Source organism: Podarcis tiliguerta, assembly GCF_965153285.1.
Source record: "Podarcis tiliguerta genome assembly, chromosome: 17".
Classification (NCBI taxonomy): Eukaryota; Metazoa; Chordata; class Lepidosauria; order Squamata; family Lacertidae; genus Podarcis; species Podarcis tiliguerta.
The window spans coordinates 28,045,872-28,070,526 of NC_139550.1; the positions used below are offsets into that span (position 1 = coordinate 28,045,872).

A 24,655-nucleotide genomic window follows, 5' to 3' on the forward strand; every position below is an offset into this window, starting at 1 on the left:
GAGCCTAGGACTTGCTGATCAGGTGGTCGGTGGTTCGAATCCCCACAACAGGGTGAGCTCCTGTTGTTCGGTCCCAGCTCCTGCCAACCTAGCAGTTTGAAAGCATGTCAAAGTGCAAGTAGATAAATAGGTACGGCTCCGGCGGGAAGGTAAACGGCATTTCTGTGCGCTGCTCTGGTTCGCCAGAAGCGGCTTAGTCCTGCTGGCCACATGACCCGGAAGCTGTACGCCGGCTCCCTCGGCCAATAAAGCGAGATGAGCGCCGCAACCTCAGAGTCGCTCACGACTGGACCTAATGGTCAGGGGTCCCTTTACCTTTACCTTATCAGATCCTGCATTTCCATGCGTTGTAAAGATGGCTGGGCTATCATTCACTTTGCATTCAGAAGGTTGACAGCTGCATGTTGGGCAAAAATTCAATGAGAGCTGCATGGATGTGCAGTGTAATGCAAAGAGCTGCACCTGTTATATTCCTGCCTGCTCTGCAGCAGTTAAAAGACACAAGAGGAAGCCTGCCAAGGAAGGGGAGAGATGATTTGCAACCCTCTGTCATATGAGAGCAGCCACTTGGAGAGGAACTCTGGTTGTTCATGGGAGCTGAGTGCTTTAAATAATGGAGATTGGAATCATCAGTAAGTGACACTTCCAAATATTACTGCTGGAATATCACAGACTGCTCAAAGCAAAGCAGAGCAATCCTATACATATCTACTCCTAAGTAAATCCCACTGAATTCAGTGCGACTTCTTTCAGTAAAGTGAGTATTGGAGCTTTAAGAGTCTCATTCGAAGGCTGCAATCCTACGGACACTTACTCAGCAATGGGACTTACTTCCGAGTAGACATGGTTAGGATCCCCATATCTGGGCCATGCCTTTATTAGGACCAACCGAAGGGCAGGGGTCCCTTTGGTTCCGTACCCCCAAAAGTAACTTCAAAGCAATCCGTTCCAATCTCTTGCGGCCCCTCTCTGATTCCTTACACGCGCACGTGCACACGCGCATAAACACGAATTTATTCCCCCGTCTGTTTGGCCACCCAGGGCTCGGTCGGTGGAGCGTGAGCCTCTTCCCCTCCGGGTGGTGGGTTCGAGCCCCATGTGGAGCAAAAGGTTCCCGTATTGAAAGAGGTTGGTCTAGATGAACCACGAGGTCCCCTCCAAGCCTAGGATTCATGGGGTCTTTGCTACACCTTTTGAAAACACCTGCCTGTGGAGAGGATTCCTAACTTGGCAGAGAGAGAGAAAGAAGACTTGAAAAACAGGACGAAACTGTATCGCACTGAAATGTGGGACAATCCTGCCTTTCCGCGCGTGGATCTCCTCCTGCCACCCCCGTCGGGAAGGCGCAACTTACTGCGCGGAGGTGCGGGGCGCGCGCGGCTCCTCTGTGCGCAGGCGGCGGCGCGGGCGCCCAAGAGCTTCCCTTGCGCGCCTGCTCGCTCCTTCGCAGCTGGGCGGCGCGCGCGGGATCGCGGCTGCGCGCGTCGGGCGCGCGCCCGGCGCAGCTGCGACGCCAGGTTGGGCGCATCAGGAAATCAGGGCAGCGGCGGCGCTGGCGATTGGAGGCGCGGGCAGGAGCCCCGCAGACGCCGCCCAGCCAGGCGCCCGCACGCGGCCGCGGAGGCAGCGCGGCGCCTCTATAAGAGCGCCCGGAGACGCGCAGCCCGCCCTCCCCGCCTGCTCGCCCCGTCAACCTCGCCCGCGCCGCCGGACGCGGGTGCGCGCAAGCCAGGGGGCCTCCCGGAGACGCGCCTCGTCCGTCCTTGCGCCGCCTGCCTCGTCCGGGAGTCTGCCGGCTCCGCTTTCCAAAAAGGAGCCGCGCGGGTGGAAAGAAGGACGCACTCGGTCGTTGCCGCCGCCGCTGCTGCTTCTTGCCTGTCCGCCGCTCCCGCGCCTGCTTTGGCTCCGCGGAGCTGCGCGAGGAGGCGCCGCACGATGGGCGCGCTGCCCGGCTGGGCTCTTGTCTGGCTGCCTCTGCTGCTGGCCTCGGCTCGCCTGCCCGCGGCGCGCGGTGAGTAGCCGGCAGCTAGACGGGGTGCGGGGCCTTTTCCACGCGGGTGCGGGGAAGCGCCGTGGGCGGAGGAGCCGGAGGAGGCACCGCGCGCCGGGAAGAGGCTTGGGGGTTCCCGTGGGTGAGGAAGGAGTGCGTCTAGGTGGGCGCTCCCTCCTCCGGGGGGTCTTCGGATGGAATAAGGTCCCCCCTCGGAAAAGCATCCCGAGAAACGCAGCCCGACGCGCCGGAGCAGCCGCAGCCGCGGGCTGCTTCTGGGCACCCGAGGGGGGGGGGCGTCGCTTCGCGGGGGGCGTCGAGGGAAGCCCTGGCGAGGGATGGACGGGATCCCCTTTCCGTGCCACGGCCGAAGAAGCCGACAGGCCTCGGGAGGAGGGGGGGGGGCAGGCAGAGGCTCTTTGTTTCCAGGGCTGCTGCTGCCGCCTCCACTCCGCCGGTGAAGAGATCACCTGGGATCTTTCCCCCATTTCGCCCTGGGAGGAGATTTCCACGGCAGAGCGAGCGAGCAGCTGGCTTCCCTCTTGCTGCTCCCCTGTTGCTTGCAGAGTCCATCCCAGGCGCGTTTTACCCATTTCAAGACCCCGCTTTCAGATTCTCTAAGCAAAGGGTCGCCAAACTCCCTAGTCCAACTACTGTAATTGCTCTGGCTGCCTTTATGGATCAGGTGATCTGTTTGGTGGTCCGGAGCTCCGTCCGTAAGATACCGGAATGGGACTCGAATGAAACAGGGGGACTTGGGGGGGGGGGAGAGTGAAGCTTCTTGGAGTGCCGCCTTGCTCGTGGCCTGTGAACAAACCCCGTGTTTTCTGCGCAATTTGGGCTGACATTTGGGTCTCCTCTGGTGGCAACTGCTCTCTGCTCTTGGAGCAGTGGCTCTGCAAAGGTTTATAAGTAACACCTGGGACAGAAGCGTTTGTTTGAGTAGTTAAACTATGAACCAGCCGCTCCCTAAAATGACACTTTTTCAAAATTTGCTTTGCTAACCTGAAGTGTGTGTGGCTTGAAGATAAACGGGGAGCAACTGGAGAGTTAAATGAGACTTTGAGTAACAGCTTTGAGAGGAGCCACACTAGACAACTCCAATGAAGAGGCCATTGGTGTTAAAGGGAAATCTTGAAATTACTTGATGCTGATGGCTATCCTGTTTAAGTAGGCCAGAATAGCCTATAACTGGCCCTTCTAGGCCAGAAAGGTGCAGCAGTGAATTCAAACTGCAAGGAAGGAGATTCTGACTAAGTACTGTATTAGAAAGTTTTCTGACCATAAGAGCTGTTTCGCAGTGGAACAAACTCCCTTTGGAGATGGTGGACTTTCTAAGCAGAGGTTGGATGTCTGTCAGGGATGCTTTGAGATTCCTGCACTGCACAGGGTTGGGCTAGATGACCCTTAGGGTCCCTTCCCACGCCATTATTTATTATATTTGTATACAGCCCTAAACCCGCAGCTCGCAGTTCTACGATTCTAAGTATTGCCCATACTATTACAGACATCTGAAGGCAGCCCTGTTTGGAGAAGTTTTTAATGTTTGATGTTTAATTGTGTTTTTAATATTTTGGTGGGAGCCTCCCAGAGTGGCTGGAGCAACCAAGTCAGATGGACAGCACATTAATAATAATAATAATAATAATAATAATTATTAATTATGATGTAGGGCTGAGCAGGGCACCAGCAGACAAAATCTGCCACGACCCCAAACCTAAATTCTAAATTTCTGCTAATGAAAACTGTAGTTGAGAGAAGTTCGCCTGAACTTTATGGCTGCTACTGTTGCAGTTGGCCATATTTGCTACAGTATTTTAACTGTCTCTTCCTTACTTGTTTCATTTGCTTGGTCTTTGCCTCTCAGTCCCATAAAGGTGAGATTCTAATAGTTGTCGCAAAGACTCAAAAAGTGACTGGATACCTGAATTCTTCAGAAGTACTTTGTGTAGTTAAAATGTGTGCTGTAAACTCTAAACTTGGTATAATAAGGACCTTCTGGTCCTAAGGATCTCCTTGCAGCTGGTCCTCCTAAAGGGGCATGGCTAAGGCTTTCTTGGTTAAGGACCACATTGTTAAAACCAGTCTAGGGGGCTACACTCTTGAGAACACCTATAGATGCACAGTCCCATTTTACTAATTCAGGGTGAAGTCTTAGAGAGAAAGCTATGGCTGGGGAGGGTTGTCTGGGCAGGGAGGGGGCTGTTAGCTATCCCTGGTGGGGCAGGGATACCAGCCATTCAGATACCACATCACTGGCACTTAAATAAATCCTGCTTGATTTGGGCACGTGCCAACTTTTAGAAGAGGTCCTCCCCTGGGAATATAAATATAGTCCTTGAAACTTTATTTTATATATTTTTGTTTCATAAAACGTAGGTGCTCCTCGATTGCGCAAAGAACAAACCAACCTCAAAGCAACTACTTTGAGATTCTAATTCACGAGGCCTTAAATGTTTTGGCTCTCTATTAAACTGGGTAACCGGCTAATGCATTCTCCAATCAGGTGGTGAATGCTTGTCACTTCTATGTAGTTCAATTTAGCATTGGCCTACTACCAGGCTGAGGGACGCGGGTGGCGCTGTGGGTTAAACCACAGAGCCTAGGACTTGCCGATCAGAAGGTCGGCGGTTTGAATCCCGCGATGGGGTGAGCTCCCATTGTTCGGTCCCAGCTCCTGCCTACCTAGCAGTTCGAAAGCACATCAAAGTGCAAGGAGATAAATAGGTACCACTCCGGCAGGAAGGTAAACGGCGTTTCTGTGCGCTGCTCTGGTTCGCCAGAAGCGGCTTAGTCATGCTGGCCACATGACCCGGAAGCTGTACGCCGGCTCCCTTGGCCAATAAAGTGAGATGAGCGCCGCAACCCCAGAGTCGGTCATGACTGGACTTAATGGTCAGGGGTCCCTTTACCTTTACTACCAGGCTAGTTCATCAACCATCCAAATAGGAAGATGCAGTTTGCGTTGGTGGTGGTAATGTCTTTAAAAGTTTGTCATGCCCGAGGCTGTCCTAAAAACCTAAGGATTTATAGCTGGGACCCTGCACATATCACCCCTTTCCCAAGTCTTCACTTCTCGGTATCTAATCAGGAAATGCCACTTCCAGCCAGAAGTTTATTTCTGAGCACTGACTGTACATTATACTGGCGAGCTCTGCTAGGAGGAGTTGACTTAGATCACCACTTGCTGTTTTAGTGAGGACTAAAATAAATGCTCTCTACTAACCTTCAGGTGGCAAAAGTAAACATGGAAATGATGCAACAAATTAAGAAGAGTCTTGCATCATGCTGCACTTCCTTGGCCTTTACAATGCCTGGATCATGTTTCACTGTGCTTCTAGACAGATGAGCCTGACTAGAGCCTGCGCAGAAGAGAATTTATTCTTGTCCTTCAGATCGGCTTGGGAGTACGTGCTGGGAGGAGGAGCACAATTCCTCGCTTCTGGAAGTAATAAGTTCAAAAACTGGAATACGGTACTAGATAAAAGTCAGTTATTCTGTTTCCTTTGCATGTCAGGCAGCACTTTCCTTACTGCAGTTTTACTTGCAAAAGGAAGACCTGCTGATGTGTTGTTGTTGTAATAATAATAATAATAATAATAAATACAGTGGTACCTCGGGTTACATACACTTCAGGTTACATACGCTTCAGGTTACACACTCCGCTAACCCAGAAATAGTGCTTCAGGTTAAGAACTTTGCTTCAGGATAAGAACAGAAATCAGGCTCCGGCTGCGCAGCAGCAGCAGGAGGCCCCATTAGCTAAAGTGGTGCTTCAGGTTAAGAACGGACCTCTGGAACGAATTAAGTACTCAACCTGAGGTACCACTGTAGTAATAATAATGCTGCAATATTTATACACCACCCATCTGGCTAGGTTGTACCAACCACTCGGGGCAGCTTCCAACATATATAAAAAATATAATAAAACATTAAAACTTCCCTATACAGGACTGCCTTCACATGTCTTATTTATCTCCTTGATGGGAGGGCAAGGGCCTATACCGAAAAGGCCCTCTGCCTGGTTCCCTGTAACTTCGCTTCTCACAGTGAGGGAACCACCAGAAGACCCTTGGCGCTGGACCTGTGTGTCTGGGCTCAGCAATGGGGGTGGAGACACTCCTTCAGGTATACTGGGCCAAGGCCGTTTAGGGCTTTAAAGCACAACACTTTGAATTGTGCTCAAAAATGTACTGGGAGCCAGGGAAGATCCATTTACCTTCTCGCCAGAGTGGTACCTATTTATCTACTTGCATTTTGAGGTGCTTTCGACGTGCTAGGTTGGCAGGAGCTGGGACCGAACAATGGGAGCTCACCCCCGTCATGGGGATTCAAACCGCCGATCTTCTGAACGGCAAGCCCAAGAGGCTCAGTGGTTTAGACCACAGCGCCACCCGCCTCTCATAATAAATATATTTTACATAATAAAAATGGTATCTGCAAGTGCTGAAATTCCACTTAGCCTTCAGGGGGTGATGAACATCTTCCTAGAATTAGTTGATCCTATGAACTTTGAGTTGAGACGCGGGTGGCGCTGGTGGCGCTGTGGGTAAAACCTCAGCGCCTAGGACTTGCCGATCACATGGTCGGCAGTTCGAATCCCCGCAGCGGGGTGCGCTCCCGTTGCTCGGTCCCAGCGCCTGCCAACCTAGCAGTTCGAAAGCACCTCCGGGTGCAAGTAGATAAATAGGTACCGCTCTCGCGGGGAAGGTAAACGGCGTTCCGTGTGCTGCGCTGGCTCTCCAGATGCAGCTTGTCACGCTGGCCACGTGACCCGGAAGTGTCTGCGGACAGCGCTGGCTCCTGGCCTATAGAGTGACATGAGCGCACAACCCTAGAGTCTGACAAGACTGGCCCGTACGGGCAGGGGTACCTTTACCTTTACCTTTATGAACTTTGAGTTGAGACCCCAAAGGAACTTAACAAAGACGTCTCAGAGCATAGCAAGATAACTAACTTAAGGAGCATATGTTTTGGCACATGGCACTCATTCTGCTTCTTCCATGGTGATTTATAAGGCGTGTGTCTGCACAAAGGAATCCAGGAGGCTGATCTGGCACACCTAACCTCTGATAAAAGTTGCTTCACAAGTAAAAATTCCTAGTAGTGTTCACATTCTGTATACTCTTCTGCATGTTTGTGTAGTATACATGTTGGTTTATATGTGTAGGCTTTATTTTAGCATTTTGGAACTAAAAATCTTCCTTAAAGAAACCCTAAGTACGATATTACTTGCCCCCCTCCAGTCTTGAACTGCTCTTGAACTCTGCCTGCATGTCTTCTCTGATGTCAGTCTGTTCCCAACCATCCCACTCTTTGAAAGCATGCTTGCAAAGTCTTTTCAGGGTGACTCATTTCTTAATACTGGCCATTGCTCCCTGCTTCGTCGACTCAGAATTTGCTCAGCTATATAGTATGTGCCTTATCTCTTAGATGAAACTATCTGCCCAGGGGGGGTTATAATCTATGTTTAGTGCTTGGTGGTTTGGCAAAAGTATTATTGTTGTTGTTTAGTTGTGTCCAACTCTTCGTGACCCCATGGACCAGAGCACACCAGGCACTCCTGTCTTCCACTGCCTCCCACAGTTTGGTCAGACTCATGTTAGCAGTTTTGAGAACACTGTCAAGCCATCTCGTCCTCTGTCGTCCCCTTCTCCTTGTGCCCTCCATCTTTCCCAACATCAGGGTCTTTTCCAGGGAGTATTCTCTTCTCATGAGGTGGCCAAAGTATTGGAGTCTCAGCTTCAGGATCTGTCCTTCCAGTGAGCACTCAGGGCTGATTTCCTTAAGAATGGAGAGTTTTGATCTTCTTGCAGTCCATGGGACTCTCAAGAGTCTCCTCCAGCACCATAATTCAAAAGCATAGGCTCCTCAAATATTCAGTGCGGCTTTCTCCCAAGGTGACAGCAAAACTTGCATCAGTGATAGAACTGTGCATCTCAGCATCTCCTTGATGCATCTATTGTCACCTGAAACCTGAACAGCTGAGCTAAGCCATACAGTGGTACTTCGAGTTAAGTACTTAATTCGTTTCGGAGGTCTGTTCTTAAGCTGAAACTGTTCTTAACCTGAAACACCACTTTAGCTAATGGGGCCTCCTGCTGCTGCCACGCCACCGGAGCACAATTTCTGTTCTCATCCTGAAGCAAAGTTCTTAACCCGAGGTACTATTTCTGGGTTAGTGGAGTCTGTAACCTGAAGCGTATGTAACCTGAGGTACCACTGTATTAACTTTTTCAAGATACATGTACATGTATCTTGGTCTTTTAAGTGGCTCAGGATAGTTAAAATGCTCTATAAAAAAAAAGTAAAATAGTCTGACTTTCATGGACTAGAAAGCCATATTAATACTCTTTCAGGTTGTGATTGAGAGTGATATTCCATGGCAAGATCATTACCCATGGGGTCTACTTGCTGCTAAAGTGGACCTGTGGTTTAAGGGCTCCCCTTGTAGCTACAGGTGACATGGGATTCTGTGCAAATGGGAGAGCAGTCCAGTGGAAGGAGGGACTGAATCTACCAGTCCTCTTTGGCCAGCTTTCCTGCTTAAAGACCATTTTAAAACTAGCCACTTAGCAGGCTGGTAAGTATTGCAGGCTAGCAATGTTTGTGGCCTTACTTTACTAACACGGCTGGTTGTTAATTTCTTTTTGTTGAGCACAGAATAAATCAAAGCTAGTTGCTAGTCATATCCCAGAAGAGTGATAGGACTTGAGCTGTGTGAATTAAGGAGTTTGTACGTTGGAGATGATTGGAACTTCCCTTTGCCATGTTTAGAAGGAGCATCCCGTGACAGCTGAACAGAGGACTATGCCAAACGCTGACACTAAACGCAAAGAAGCTTTGTCCCTGTGAAAGAATGCATTGGATTGGTTAACTCTGAATTACTGCTTCTGCATCTAACAGGCTTGTTTCTTAATTCAAGGTACAAGAGTGACTTGTGACGACTCTCAGTTCCAGTGTCACAACGGCCGCTGCATAACGCTGCTATGGAGATGTGACGGAGATCCAGACTGCACCGATGGCAGTGATGAACTGTCCTGTGGTAAGGAAGGTCTTGCATGGCCACTGAGCCCGTAGTTGAGTAGCAAAGTAGCTCAGCAGGTCCTTTGGCCTGCCTCTGACATGCTTTGAGCTTGGGTAGCTGGCAGCAAACCATGAAGAGCAAAATGACTGCAGTTAGAGGTTCACGTCAGGCTTATCAAAGCATGCATCCCTATCAAGGGAGTCAGTTCTTTGGTTGCATGTGGGATGGGCCACTGGCTTTGACTAAGGCAATTGGGCAATTCCTTTTTTTCTCCCCCCCCCTTCTTTGTTGATAACATTTTATTGATTTTCCAAAAATAACAAAATGGGGGGGGGGGGAACAGGACAGAGAAAAAAATCATAACCAAATTAAACCATAATTTTTGGTTGACTTCCCTCCACTCCCCCTCTTGGTTCCATTATAATATACTTGCTCATGCACGTCCATGAAATCTTATATCCTTAACAATCCAGTTTTAAAACCTTCTTCATCTTATTGCAAGTGACTTTTAAAAGTTATACTGATGTAAAAATCTATACACAAAGCTTAAAAAATATGCATTAAACAGTTGCCCTTTTTAATAATGATTAGTCCTGCACAGTTCAATAATTTATTTTGCCAGTCTTCTTCTTTTTCTTCTTATCTTCTTTGGCCAGGGCTTCTTCCTTCTATAGGGGCTAGTTGGACTTGGCCTGGCATCCAGTCTCCCATACTGGAACAAAGTCTTTTGCTCAAACAATCCTGTACATCTTTGTACATCTGTACTGTACATCTCAGTATCATAATTTCAGGGGGTTTTTTAACAACAATCATTTTCCACACTTTCTTCAAATCTTTATATGTCTTTTTCCAGGCCCAATTACTTATTTTTCTTAAGGCTGTGCTCAGAACTCTGTGCTTTGTGCCATCTGACTTAGATCAACCTGAACCTTCAGTGTTGGCTTGTCTGACTCTTCTAAGTTGCTCCCTTGTTTATTTGGTAACGGTCAATACATAGATAAACAACTTGTAGTCTCTTGGAGATTCTGCCATTCTCAGGAGCTTGGGTGCCAATAGGCCAAGAGAGGGTCTTCTCTGTAGCAGCCCCTAAGTTGGGGGACTCCCTCCCCACAAAGCTGTGTATTGCAACTTCATTATACAGTTTGGGGCAAATGCTGTAGTTGCACCCCTTTCTCCTTTGACACCTGGGAACGTTCGATTTTCAAGACTCTGTTTTTCATGATTGTGTTTTTTAAAACTGTATTTTAAATCATTGAAACCTGCCCTGAGACCTTGGGGTGACGGAGAGGTAATAAAGTAACAGGCAGTGAAGTGTATGAGCATCCTTTGGTGGTGGCTCGGTCTATGCAATGGCCTTCATATTGACGGCAGTCATGCTGCCATGTTCACTTCAACACAAGATCAAAACTTACTACTTTGCCCAGGGACTTTTATTGCGGTTTTGAACCAACCTTTCATCTGCTCTGCTTGTATTCTATGACCTCCATATGCATTATGATTGATTTTTAGTGTGTTGTATACTTGGTTTTATTCATGCCTTTCTTATATCCTGCTCCTAGTATCTGTGTAGATGAAAGTGCTTTAAAAACAGCTTTTAGTAATACAGTACTCAATTTAGTGTTATATAGAGATGGGGACAATTGCAGTTCCGTCTGCATATTGAAGTGAGTCTTCCTAGTGTGCTCACCTCAGACACCTTGATGGCTACAGATTAGACCACACAGTCAGTGAACCTCTGTGCACAATAGGTCCATGCCTTATTATTAATTTTATTTATTCCCTGTCTGTCTGTCTGTCTGTCTGGGTTTCCCCAGCCACTCTGGGTGGCTTACAGCATATACCAAAACATCATAAAACCTCAAATATTTAAAACTTCCCTATGCAGGGCTGCCTTCAGATGTCTTCTAAACGTCAGATAGTTGTTTATTTCCTTGACATCTGATGGGAGGGCATTCCACAGGGCGGGCGCCACCACCGAGAAGGCCCTCTGCCTGGTTCCCTGTAACCTTACTTCTCGTAATGAGGAAACTGACAGAAGACTCTTGGAAGAGGACCTCGGGGTCTGGGCTGAACCATGGGGGTGGAATTGTATGGGGGAAAGATGACGTCACTCATAGACCGATGGCAGCAGCTGTCTTTTCTTCATACAATTCCTTGACTGCATGTTGTGAGAGCATTTAAAAACAAATCTTACAATGCAGCCACAGAGCTGCTCTAAGCAGCTGTAAAAATCTCAAAGGAGAAATGGGCAGCTCTTGAACCACCTCATAGAAGTGTTGCTTTTGTTTGTTCATAAAATTAGGTGGGATTTTTATTTTTTAGGATTTTCCCTTAAAAAGAAACCTGCCCATGATTTGGATGAAATGGGGCTGGTTTCGTAAAGATAATGAACAACACAGGATGGAAATACGATGACCGTCCACCCTGGGGTTGGGAACTGTTGTTGAAAGACCTCTTGGGAAACAGAAAATTCCTCCTCCCAATGTTGAAGTGGAGCAAGCCTGCATCTCTTGGAGCAACAGGGTGACCATGTCATTCTGCCAACTTGTAGTATAGCTGCACCTCAAAATATCCTGCTAGAGGTTGCTACCACATTTTCTTTGAGGTCCAGCACACCCACTTAGCATCCCTACCAAATTTATTCCATACACATCCTTTGGCATTTTGCTTCCTGTATTCTTCATGTTGAGGAGGTGGCCAGAATCCTAACTAGGGTTTCATAGCTGTGCTGTGACTTCTGCAACAGGGCGGCTCCAAGGAGCATGAAATCCTGCGCACTGGTCCTGTGGAGGCCACATGGCACCATTAGCTGGGCTAGGGCATCTGTTTATTGGAGCAGTTGAAAGCAAGCGATGGTCTTTTCCCTGACAAATTCAGCAAAATGCTACTTCCCTGCAGTGAAGAAGACATGTGCCGCATCCGATTTCGTGTGCCTAAGTGGGCAGTGTATACCGAACCGATGGCAGTGCGATGGGGACCCCGATTGTGAAGATGCGTCGGACGAGCGATCTGAACTTTGCTGTGAGTAGCCGGGTCCTTAATGCTGCAAGGCAACTGCGCCACCTTCCCTTAAAGCTGGAGCCAAGTTGTGCCCAGGGCAGGCTGCTTCCATGCTTTTTCCATATGGCTGAGACAAAGAACCTCTTGCACTGAAGTTGCATGCATGCTCTTAAGCCACTGGGCAGGAGACAGGCAGGGCGGAATTCGAATTCAGATTGCCCATGTCTGGCCTACAATCCAAACCTTCATCTACTTTCGCTACAAGGCTAGGCTTCCGGGAAGCCATGCTGGGGCCTTAGCCTCTTTCTCCACAATTAAGTAAAACTTTTTAGCATTAAACCAACCATTAGCTATATATTGGCAAATAACTTGGCATAAGCCAATGCATTATTACCCCCAAATGGGGTTATTGTGTCGTGGTAGCATTTGGTATTTGTTTTAAATGTGTAAGCAAACATCGAGCCAAATCTATGAAATATTAAAAATGCAAGATTCTCTTCCCTGCTCTCCTCCACAAAAGGTTAAGCTGCTCAGGTCTTGCCTAAGATCCTGAAATGGAGAATTGGCTTCCCCCTGTAGGGTTGGAGATCCCTGAGCAGGGCATAGACCAAGCCTCACTTGACTGGTACCTGCACTGACTGGCATGGGAGCTTTTTAAGTATTCCGGGTATTATTATTTTTTTAAGTGAACTCTTGATCGCTTCTCAATAGACACAAGGAAGTGTGATATAGGGGAAGTCAGCTGTGGCCCTCAGTCAAGTCGCTGCATCCCCGTGTCCTGGAAATGCGATGGAGAGAGCGACTGCGATGCTGCTGAGGATGAAGATGATTGTGGTAAGTTCATCAGGGCTGTGTGGGTGACTTGGCCGCATCACACCCCATAACACACAGGAATTGTATTAGTATCCAGCCACGCAAATGCACACTAGAGGCGGTGTTTGCAGCTTCTTGATATGCAAGCATCAGTTCCTGTATCCAGTTGAGCTAAGCTTCAGTAAAATGGTGGTTGTGGTTTCTTGTCTCTACTTAAAGGTGTGGGAATGTTAAGGAAGGTAGGAGAGGATCTATTGTTTTGATATTATCCCTCCTTACTCACGCTAAGCAAACAACAGAGCACATTCCCTTTGCAACTTGTTAGAGTTGATGATTAATTAGAATCCTTTAATTAAGCAATCCAGTCTGGATTGTCCAGTCTGGATTGTTCCTGGTCTGTTTCCCCTTTTATTTCCCTCTTAAAATAATAATAAATAGGGATGCGGAGATGGCTCTGTGGTCTAAACCACTGAGCCTAGGGCTTGCCGATCAGAAGGTCGCCGGTTCGAATCCCCGCGACTGGACTTAACTGTTGGGGTCCTTTACCTTTTTAAAATAATAATAACACAATACAGTCTTCTTTAAAAGTAAGAATAAAGTTTTACTCACATTCAGTTCCCAGCAGTAATCTAAAGGCAGGCTTTATCTTGTGGTTACAGTGAAAAGAAGTCTGAGCTACGTCTCAGACTTTCTGCTTGTGGCCTCCATCCTCTGTGAAGGTTGAGCCATGCGCTGGCTAAGAGCCAGGAGAGCAAGAGACCAAGAGAGAGATGGTTGCGTGGGCAGCCCTTTGATCTGGTCTGCTAGGATTATGCCCATCTATCTGGTCACACACAGAGGGAGGAAGCTCCAGAGCAGGTATGACAGGAAGCCCTTCCTGTCTGGAGCCACATTCCCCTGTGTGTCCATTCTAGGCAAAGGGAAAATGTTGTACTTGGCTGCTCTTGTAATACTACATCTCACAAAAGGGACTTGAGCAAATCCCCCAGTAACATTTTCCAGGGGTAGTTGAGTCGGGCGGTGCACAGCCCCCAGACCTGCCCCATGGCTCCAGTCTTGGGGGCACTGGATTCACTCTGCCTGGGGACCACCCCCAGCCCACCTTGGACCTGTTCCTAAATAAGTGCAAGGCAGGCCAGGGGCTGGGGAAAGAGACCTCCAACTCCGCCACCTCCCCTCGGATCACCCTCCCATCTCCACAGTTGAGCAAAGGAGGAAATGATGATAAATGAGGATAGCTCAGTTGGTAGAGCATGAGACTCTGAATCTCAGGGTTGTGGGTTTGAGCCCCATGTTGGTCAAAAGATCCCTGCATTGCAAGGGGGTCAGATTTAGATGACCCTTCAGTTCCCTTCATGTTACCATAGAGTTTTAGAGCCAGTGTGGTGTAGTGGTTAAGAGTGGTAGTCTCGTAATCTGGGGAACCGGGTTCGCATCTCCACTCCTCCACATGCAGCTGCTGGGTGACCTTGGACTAGTCACACTTCTCTGAAGTCTCTCAGCCCCACTCACCTCCCAGAGTGTTTGTTGTGGGGGAGGAAGGGAAAGGAGAATGTTAGCCACTTTGAGATTCCTTAAAGGTAGTGAAAGGCGGGATATCAAATCCAAACTCCTCCTCCTCTTCTTCTTCTTCTTCTTCTTCTTCTTCTACTACTACTACTACTATCTGGGTGGAAGGGTGGTGCTCTGCAAGACTTGTGTCACCCTCACATTGCCCACATGCCAGCTTTTGAGTGGAGGAGAGCATCAGGCAGGCAAGCAGGTTTCCCCTCCTTCCTGCCTCTCCTTCCAGGCCCTGATGTCCTGCCCCCTGACAACCGTGGATCATTCTGGGCCATCCCGTCAGACCTGTCATGATCCGTGGCTGCCTGAACCCAACTCATCCAATGCCAGAGTCCCTGGGAATAGGCCCAGTTTTGACTCACACCTCAGCTGAATCCAGGGCACAGCCCTGGTGTTGAATCTCAGGCAGGGGTGGCACTTGTTCAAAGCAGCAAACTGTAAAGTACCAAGAAGAGACAATGATCTAAATTAAAATCTCTACATTTGCAAACTGCCATTTTATATTAAAACATGTAGATGGCAACTTTAGGACTGCAGTGAAGATAGGAGATGTTTTTCTTTCAGCATGAATTTTGCTATTCACCAATTGCTTAAGTTTCAAAATGTAGCCTTAATAAATAGCTCGCTTGCTACGGTACTAAAATGCTCATTAATTTAGGTCCTAGATGAAGTGGAAACTTAACTGTTAAACCCATCCTGCTAGTGCTAAATACAGTCATACCTTGGAAGATGAACAGAATCTGTCCTGGAAGTCCATTCGACTGCCGAAACGTTTGGAAAACAAAGCATGGCTTCTGATTGGCTGCAGGAAGTTCCTGCAGCCAATCAAAAGCCACATCAGATGTTCGGCTTCCAAAAATAGTTCGCAAACCAGAACAGTCACTTCCAGTTTGCAGTGTTCGGGAGCCAAAACATTGGAGAACTAAGCTGTTCGAAAATCAAGGTATGACTGTATACTGCAGTGGTACCTCAGGTTAAGTACTTAATTCATTCTGGAGGTCCGTACTTAACCTGAAACTGTTCTTAACCTGAAGCAGCACTTTAGCTAATGGTGCCTCCTGCGGCTGCCACGCCTCCGGAGCCCTATTTCTGTTCTCATCCTGAAGCAAAGTTCTTAACCTGAAGCACTATTTCTGGGTTAGCGGAGTGTGTAACCTGAAGCGTATGTAACCTGAAGTGTATGTAACCTGAGGTACCACTGTACAGTGTAAATCAAAACAAGTACTAGAGTTCCCTTGGTGTGCAAAATTAACCTGATCAGCGTAATATTTCAGTGGTTGACAGTTCCCCACGGTGACTTCCTGTTAAGCGGCTGTGCCCAGTAAATAAAATTAAAAGCCGTGTTGTGCCTTCTTCCCCTTAGCCAACATAACTTGCAACCCGGAAGAGTTCACGTGTTCCAACGGCCAGTGCATCTCCAAAGACTTTGCTTGCAACGGGCACGAAGACTGCAGCGACGGCAGTGACGAGGTTGGCTGCGCGGCGCCCACTTGTCGGGTCGGCGAGTTCCAGTGCAAAAGCGAGAGCGACACTTGCATCCCAGTGAACTGGGTGTGCGATGGCGAACCAGACTGTACCGACTGGTCGGACGAGTCTTCGGAGCAGTGCGGCCACCAGCCGGTCCGGACTGTGAAATGCGGGGAGAGCGAAATGCTTTGTGACTCGGGAGACGAGTGTTTCCACAAGAAGTGGCGCTGTGACGGCGACACGGACTGCAAAGACGGCAGCGATGAGATCAACTGCTGTAAGTAGCAGGCCGTTGGTCCGCGGACGGCAGAAAGTGGCTCTTGGGCTCCTTCAGCTGTAAGCTGTATTCTTGAACATCCTCTCTCCCCCCCCCCCAGCTTTCCAAACATGCAGACCCGACCAGTTCAGATGTGAGGATGGGAACTGCGTCCATGGAACCAGGCAGTGCAATGGTGTGAGGGACTGCATAGATGGATCCGATGAAGTGAACTGCCAAGTAGGTAAGTGAGGAGCGTCACGAAGCAGGGAAGATGATGGGCTGAGACCTGAAACCTCAAGAAATGCTACGCAAAATGCAATCTGGAATGAACTTGGTGATGGCTCTGGTGACCTTCCTATTGAAGGCTCTTGTAGGCCCGTAAAGGTAAAGGGACCCCTGATTAGGTCCAGTCGTGGCCGACTCTGGGGTTGTGGCTCTCATCTCGCTTTATTGACCAAGGGAGCCAGCGTTCAGCTTCTGGGTCATGTGGCCAGCATGACTAAGCCGCTTCTGGCAAACCAGAGCAGCACATGGAAACACCGTTTACCTTTCCGCCGGAGTGGTACTTATTTATCTACTTGCACTTTGACGTGCTTTCGAACTGCTAGGTTGGCAGAAGCAGGGACCGAGCAACGGGAGCTCACCCCATTACGGGGATTAGAATTGCCGACCTTCTGATTGGCAAGTCCTAGGCTCTGTGATTTAACCCACAGCTCCACCCGCGTCCTTAGTTGCATGCCCATATAGTGCCTCAATATCATCAAAGGGCAATATCTCGACATTGAATTAAAAAGGGGGGCTTAAGGTGTTGCTGCTCATATTTTTATTAATCTAGATGTCGTGTGGTTTTTAAGTGCTTCTGCATAGTTTAAGCAATCGTGGGAAGGTGGCATACTTTAAATGGTAGAATATGTATTAAGTCGACACCAATAACAGTTTGTTGACAACAGCCACAGCATTTTGAGCTTGGCATGACTGCTGTTTAACGTGGTCCGTCTCTTCTCTGTGACCTCCAGTGAATCAGTGCACCGGACCTGGCAAGTTCAGGTGCAGAAGTGGCGAGTGCATTGAGTCCAGCAAAGTTTGCAACCAGAAGCAGGACTGCAAAGACTGGAGTGACGAACCTCTCAAAGAATGCAGTAAGTTGGAGGTAGCGTAGCGTGGATTGTTGGCACCCGGGACACCTGAATAGGTCTGTGTCTTCTTAGATCTATCAAACAAACAAACAAACCAACCACCTTCCTTTCAAGGTTGGAACTTTAAACGTAGCTGAACCACATTCAACAGCAACATGCATTCCGTGTCCTTTTTGAAGCCAGCAAGGCATTGCTCCTTGCTTACCTGTAAAGCAATTTCTCCACGAGTAAAGCAATTTCTCCACTAGAGCAGTCAAGTGTCACACAGCTCTAATGGGTCATGTGCTAATTCAACAGCTCGGTCTCCAATTCTCTCTCTGTTGCAACAGACATCTCTAAAAGGTTTAGGGAGGTATTGCATCAACATCAGGGAAGGTATTGCTTCTAAGCCAGGGGTCAGCAAACCTTTTCAGCAGGGGGCCAGTCCACTGTCCCTCAGACCTTGCGGGGGCCGGACTATATTTTGACAGGGAATTAAGAACGAATTCCTATGCCCCACAAATAACCCAGAGATGCATTTTAAATAAAAGGACACATACTACTCATGTAAAAACATGCTGATTCCTGGACTGTCCGTTGGCCGGGTTTAGAAGGCGATTGGGCCAGATACGGCCCCCGGGCCTTAGTTTGCCTACCCATGTTCTAAGCACATGAAGCAAATCTCTCAAAGGACTGAGTGGCCCTTCTCATTTCTTCCAGACGTCAACGAGTGCCTCGTGAACAACGGAGGCTGCTCTCATATCTGCAGGGACCTGGTTATAGGCTATGAATGTGATTGTCCTGCTGGTTTTGAGTTGATAGACAGAAAAACGTGTGGAGGTGAGCATTCTGTGGCAAGATGGTATTCCTGAAACTTGCATTCCTATCGCAGTGCAATGCTAAATAGCTTCTCTCTTCCAGACATTGATGAATGCCTGAACCCAGGTATCTGCAGCCAAATCTGCATCAATACAAAGTTGGGGTACAAATGCGAATGTAGTCGGGGCTACCGGATGGACCCACAAACTCTAGTATGTAAGGCAATCGGTAAGCAGCTTGAGTGGTTCTGACACTAAGCAGCTCTTCATCCTGGTGTCCATAATTTTCCTCTTGAGGATGTAAAACAATCGTGAACTCATTTCCAGGCACCTTCCCAGAGCCTTGCATCCCAGAGAGATGAATGAAAGTTGTCCACCTTGCAAAATGTCCCAGGAGGACTACTGTAATTGACATTGGGTGCCCCTGATTGCCTCTGAAGCCAAATCAGTTGGGATCTGAATTCCTGAAATGCATAATGGGAATGAGGAGTCGTGAATGGCTGAGAAGAGCCTGCAGATGGGGGGGGGGGAATGTCCAGGGAGGAGCTTGTTTGAAAGTGGGTGCTCAGGGTAAAAACCTATTTCTTCACCATCTGGCTGCTCACTTCACCTACTAATCTATTATTGTAGGTGGAGAACCAAGCCTGCTTTTTACAAATCGCTGGAACATCAGGCAGTTTGCCCTGGAAAGGCAGGACTACACCCAGCTAATCGGAGACTTGAGGAATGTGGTGGCTTTGGATGCGGACATGGCTGAGCATGCCATCTTTTGGGCGGACATTGGCCCAAATGCTCTCCTCAGGTAAGCTTTTTCCATGCAGATGATGGAACTGCAGAGCTGCTTGCACACCTACCTAAAGAGTAGCAACTTTTGACTTGCCTGACTTGCAGTAGATCACCAGTAAAGGTAAAGGTAAAGGTACCCCTGCCTGTACGGGCCAGTCTTGACAGACTCTAGGGTTGTGCGCCCATCTCACTCAAGAGGCCGGGGGCCAGCGCTGTCTGAAGACACTTCCGGGTCACGTGGCCAGCGTGACATCGCTGCTCTGGCGAGCCAGAGCCGCACACGGAAACGCCGTTTACCTTCCCGCTAGTAAGCGGTCCCTATTTATCTACTTGCACCCAGGGGTGCTTTTGAACTGCTAGGTTGGCAGGCGCTGGGACCGAACAGCGGGAGCGCACCCCGCCACGGGGATTCGAACCGCCAACCTTGCGATCGGCAAGCCCTAGGCACTGAGGCTTTAACCCACAGCGCCACCCGCGTCCCGTGATCACCAGTGATCACATCACAGAGCCAGTATGGTGTAGTGGTTAAGAGCGGTAGTCTCGTTATCTGGGGAACCGGGTTCGCGTCTCCGCTCCTCCACATGCAGCTGCTGGGTGACCTTGGGCCAGTCACACTTCTTTGAAGTCTCTCAGCCCCACTCACCTCACAGAGTGTTTGTTGTGGGGGAGGAAGGGAAGGGAGAATGTTAGCCGCTTTGAGACTCCTTAAAGGGAGTGAAAGGTGGGATATCAAATCCAAACATCACACATCATCACATCAGTAGTCTCACTTTAAGACTATACAGCTTATTTTTTTGGTGAAGACAATGTCTTGTACCCTACTCTCGGCCTCAACTTGATAATGGATAATCAACAGCCCAGCGTAGGCCTTTCAGGTCACCCGACACCCAGGTTCAGCTGAAGAACAGACCCTTGGATTTCTTTTGGGGGAAGTATAGAGGAATAGATTAATAGAATTAGAGTTGGAGAGGGACCCTGAGGATTGCCTGGTCATCGTCCCCCGTCCCCCCGTCCCCCCGCAATACAGGAATATGCAGCTGTCCTATACAGGGATTGAACCTGCAACCTTGATGTTATCGGCACCAGGCCCTAAACAACTGAGCTCTCCAGTGCTGGCTGCTACCATAAAGCATAATCTACTAAACAGCGCTGTACAAAATTTTGTACTTGGAGAGAACCTTCTAATAATGAGGGCTCCCTTAAGGTGTTGAGCTACTATACCTGTACAGTGGTACCTTGGTTCTCAAACACCTTGGTACTCAAACAACTTGGAACCCAAACACTGCGAACCCGGAAGTAAGTGTTCCAGTTTGCAAACTTTTTTTGGAAGCTGAACGTGCTCCGTTTTGAGTGTTATGCTTCCAATTTGGGTTCTACACTTCCATTTTGAGTGTTACGCTGAGGTCTGTCTCTCTTTGCTATTTATTTTACTTTTTTGACTCTTTTTGTTTTGTTTTTGTGACTGTGTGGAACTCAGTTCAGCTACTGATTGATTGATTGATTGATTGATTGATTGATTGTGTGACTGCAGTACATTGTTCATTGCTTTCATTTTATGGATCAATGGTCTCCTTGGTTTCGGAACAGATTTCCGGAACGGATTAAGTTTGAGAACCAAGGTACCACTGTACCCAGTTTCAAAATGGCTATCAACTTAGCAAGACGTCACTAACACAGTTGAGTTTCAAATGCAGCTGAGCAGATACATGAGCAAACTAAAAGTCCTGGGCACCTGTTTTTGCTTGGTACCAGGCACACAGACCCGGGAGGGAAGCCCAGCTGAAACCTTACTGTGTGTGACTGCCAAAACATACTAGATTGCAAGTTTGATGGCCAAAATCAATTCCCTTAGATGGGTGGCCTTGGGGTGCTAAGTAGCCACCATCTCAGAGTCTCAACTTGTAGATCAGGGGGTTAGTAATCTCCCGCCAATGGGCCAAAGGTGCCTCCAGCCCTGGGAATTCTCCTCAGGCCATGTTTCTGATCTGCATCCTTCACAGCTTCTCCTTAGCTTGAATGTATTGTAGAACTGGGCTGCCTCTCGCTTGACTTGGTGGAAAATGTGTTGTGTGAGGATCTTCAGCTTTTGCATGGTTGGAAATTAGCTGATTTCACATGGGAACGTTCCCTGCATGTAGCTCCCAGTAGGTTGTCTATGAGGAAAATGTACCCCTTAAGCTGCAAGCTTGTTCTAGCTAAATCTGAGTCTAGGATTAACTTGGAGCCCCACACACTGGGTTTGGGGCAGTCTGTGCAGTATGTCCATTGGGGACTCGACTCAATGAGATCTTTCTTCCCAGCACCTCAATCACTTCCAATAACAAGCCACTACAGCACCGCCGGATCGTAGAGAATGTGCAGAATCCTGCAGGAATTGCTTTTGACTGGATATACAAGAACATCTACTGGACTGATTCTTCTCTCAAGTCCATTTCTGTGGCCAGCCTGAACGGTGCTAAAAGGAAGGTCCTCTTCAACACGGACTTAAAAGAGCCCGCCTCTCTTGCTGTGGATCCCCTTTCTGGGTAAACAATGTTTAGATGTCTGAGATCATCTTAACTGAATAAACCTTGATGATTTTTGAGGCTCTCTCATATAACCTATCCTCACAAGGGTGCAGCATTCCAAGACGTGTAGCAGCACTTGCAGGAGAGAGAGAGGAAACCCGCAATTTGAGAGAACATTATTGAGGATTCCATTGGGGAATCCAGAAAAGACAGCAATAACGTGCTTCATAAACTTTTATCTCTTTGCCAATGTAAGCACATCTATGTTGAATAGACAGGAAGTGGTACTGGAAGAATTGCTAGTAACTTAATGCCAGAGTAGCTGTCCACGATACTTGCCCAGGCATAGGCAAACTCCGGCCCTCCAGATGTTTTTGGACTACAATTCCCATCATCCCTGACCACTGGTCCTATTAGCTAGGGATGATGGGAATTGTAGTCCCAAACATCTGGAGGGCCGGAGTTTGCCTATGCCTGTATTTGCCCACCCCAGTTGAGAAGGGACTGTTTTTCTAGGCTTGATCTATATGCTTTGGTGCATTGTGCATTTGCGCAACGAAAGAATGACCCTAAAGGAAGATACCGGTCCTTTCTGTAATTTGGTACAAACGGGAACTAGGGCTAGGCGATACCTGCTTTCCAACCTTGTAATAGATCGCCAGCTAAACTTTGTGATGTGGCAGTATATTACGATGTTGGAAGGGAGGAAGAAAGCAGTTGCCAGCTGAGGAGATGATTGGCGTCACCATGTGTAGCTTCTTACCTCTTGCTGGTGAGGCTGGGCGTGTGGCGCTGCCCCAGGCAGAGCACATCAGCTGGGGCACTGCTGGGCACTGTGGCACCACCAGCTTCCCCGGAACCGCCAGCTGTGGCTCGCTCTGACCGGAGTCTCTCTTGGCCACCAGAAGGCACCATTCCACTTGGCACGAGGAGGGGTGGAGGGAAGAGGCAGCCTGCTAGCGCTCCCGCAGCCAGGGAAAGGAACAAAGGCACGGGTGGCAGGCAGGAAAGTCCCACTCGCGAGGCGGGTGGCTGGGCTGCGGAGGGAGGGGTGGACCAGGCGACCCGACTGCAGGGTACGAGGCTCCCTGCAAGTGAGCAGGGATTTGTGATCCGTTGCCTGATCAGAAATTCCAAACTTGCTCTTGCGATTTTTAACTTTAAACCGGTTTTAGACAAGACATCACCCGGGCCTGCCAGGAACCGATGCATAAAAAGGCCCATTAGCCAAAATCGGCCAAAGTTTTGAGGCGAAACTCTAGTGAGTGCAACTGCTGAGGAAGAAACATGCAAAATGATCTAGGCAGCCGAGTCGACTCCTGACGGTTTTTACCTGGTTTCTCTTACAGCTTCATGTATTGGTCTGATTGGGGTGAACCAGCCAAAATTGAGAAAGCAGGGATGAATGGACTTGACAGGCAACAACTTGTGACAACAGATATTGAGAGGCCTAATGGGATTGCACTAGGTATATAAATGTTCTTCCTACCGTGCTGGAATTCCTTGTTGTAGGAATTCTTGGAGTTGGATTAATTGGGAGGAGTGCCTTAAGGGTGTGAAAGCAAGTAGTCTTCTGGGATGAACTGCTTTGGGCCAGAACATGATGAGACCTTTCCCCACCCCAAATCAAGCCAATACCCAGCCTTGGGGGTATTTGACATGCTTCCATGGCTTCGCTCTATGATCATTGCCATTGACTTCAGGATCCTGTAATCTGTATTTTGTGGTGCCTTAATTACCCATTGCATAGCCAAGGACGCTACTGCAAAACTTCCTTAGAAATCTAGGCTTAGAAGTGCATTTAGGCAAGCTCTTGTCAAAACTTAGCTGCATTCTGAGATGTTTTCTCTTCAGATCGTGTGAAGAATCGTCTCTACTGGGTTGATTCTAAGCTGCACAAGCTGTCCAGTGTCGATCTGAATGGGCACGACCGAAGGATCGTGTTGGAATCCCATGAATTCCTTGCTCATCCCCTTGCTCTGACAATATTTGAGGTAAGAACCAAGGTCCCAGTGAGAGGCAGCGTGGCTTAATGGGTAGAGTGTCAGGTTGTGACCTGAGAGACCAGGGTTCAAATTCCCACTGGGCCACGAAGTTCGCCGGCTGACCTTGGGCCAGTCAGTCACTCAGTCTAACCAACCTCACAGGGCTGGTAAGAGGATGAACTGGGGAGGGAAAAGAACCATGTAAGCCACATTGAGCTTCTTGGAAGAAAAGGTGGTCTTTGAATGTGAGAAATACTGTTGCCTTCCGTGATAATGGAGCTGGGCCAGGTGGCTAGTGAACTAAATTGCTGCTGAAAGGTTGCTCCATTTAACTTGGCTCGTGGAATTTGATGGAAAACATGTCTGGTCCTCACTTGCATGCTTCTTAATTTTAGCAGTTCAAAGAATAATCCTTCAGTCTGATATAACGACCTTCCTCCCCGCCCCCCCAGGACACCATTTACTGGACTGATGGTGAAAATGAAGCTGTGTATGGTGCGAATAAGTTTACGGGCGCTGAGCTGGAAACCGTAGTCAACAACTTGTATGATGCTCGGGACATCATTGTGTATCATGAACTTGTACAGCAATCAGGTAACAGGAGTCGTCAGGTGCAGTGCAAAAAGGCTTTCAAGAACCTTTCCGAGCCAACTTTTAAATGCAAGCTGAGAACTTCTCTTCCACCAGGTCTAGGCAGGCAATTACAGGGAACATCTCCCACAATACATTGCACCCAGTTGGACTTGATCAGGCATCCCCAAACTCAGCCCTCCAGCTCTTTTGGGACTACAATTCCCATCATCCCTGACCACTGGTCCTGTTAGCTAGGGATGATGGGAGTTGTAGTCCCAAAACAGCTGGAGGGCCAAGTTTGGGGATGCCTAGACTAGATGATTCCTTCCCTCCCATTCCTTACTACTTGTTTTTAACTTTATTTCTAATCTTCATGGTTTTATATTGTTGTAAACTGCTGTGATATATATTTATGGTAGGTAAAGGTAAAGGGACCCCTGACCATTAGGTCCAGTCGTGGCCGACTCTGGGGTTGTGGCGCTCATCTCACTTTATTGACCGAGGGAGCCGGCGTACAGCTTCCAGGTCATGTGGCCAGCATGACTAAGCTGCTTCTGGCAAACCAGAGCAGCACACAGAAACCCCGTTTACCTTCCTGCTGGAGTGGTACCTATTTATCTACTTGCACTTCGTGCTTTCGAACTGCTAGGTTGGCAGGAGCAGGGACCGAGCAATGGGAGCTCGCCCCATTGCGGGGATTCGAACCGCCGACCTTCTGATCGGCAAGTCCTAGGCTCTGGCATTTAACCCAC

General features: G+C 48.5%; 1 protein-coding gene across 2 annotated transcripts in view; it reads left to right on the forward strand.

The window, feature by feature from the left end:
- The first annotated feature begins 1,447 nt into the window (after positions 1-1,447).
- The window catches only part of VLDLR (very low density lipoprotein receptor), a 29,288-nt gene continuing 6,080 nt past the window's right edge, over positions 1,448-24,655 (forward strand). Inside the window, exons 1-14 of one of the 2 annotated variants that reach the window (XM_083419759.1) lie at positions 1,448-2,011; positions 8,916-9,035; positions 11,916-12,038; positions 12,729-12,851; positions 15,757-16,137; positions 16,238-16,360; positions 17,136-17,258; positions 17,955-18,074; positions 18,156-18,281; positions 18,683-18,854; positions 21,139-21,363; positions 22,695-22,813; positions 23,200-23,339; positions 23,783-23,924. In XM_083419759.1, coding sequence (XP_083275885.1) covers positions 1,936-2,011; positions 8,916-9,035; positions 11,916-12,038; positions 12,729-12,851; positions 15,757-16,137; positions 16,238-16,360; positions 17,136-17,258; positions 17,955-18,074; positions 18,156-18,281; positions 18,683-18,854; positions 21,139-21,363; positions 22,695-22,813; positions 23,200-23,339; positions 23,783-23,924 — 2,113 coding nt within the window. In that variant the 5' untranslated portion in view covers positions 1,448-1,935. The remainder of the gene's footprint in view (positions 2,012-8,915; positions 9,036-11,915; positions 12,039-12,728; positions 12,852-15,756; positions 16,138-16,237; positions 16,361-17,135; positions 17,259-17,954; positions 18,075-18,155; positions 18,282-18,682; positions 18,855-21,138; positions 21,364-22,694; positions 22,814-23,199; positions 23,340-23,782; positions 23,925-24,655) is intronic. The other variant, XM_083419758.1, reaches the window with a different exon arrangement.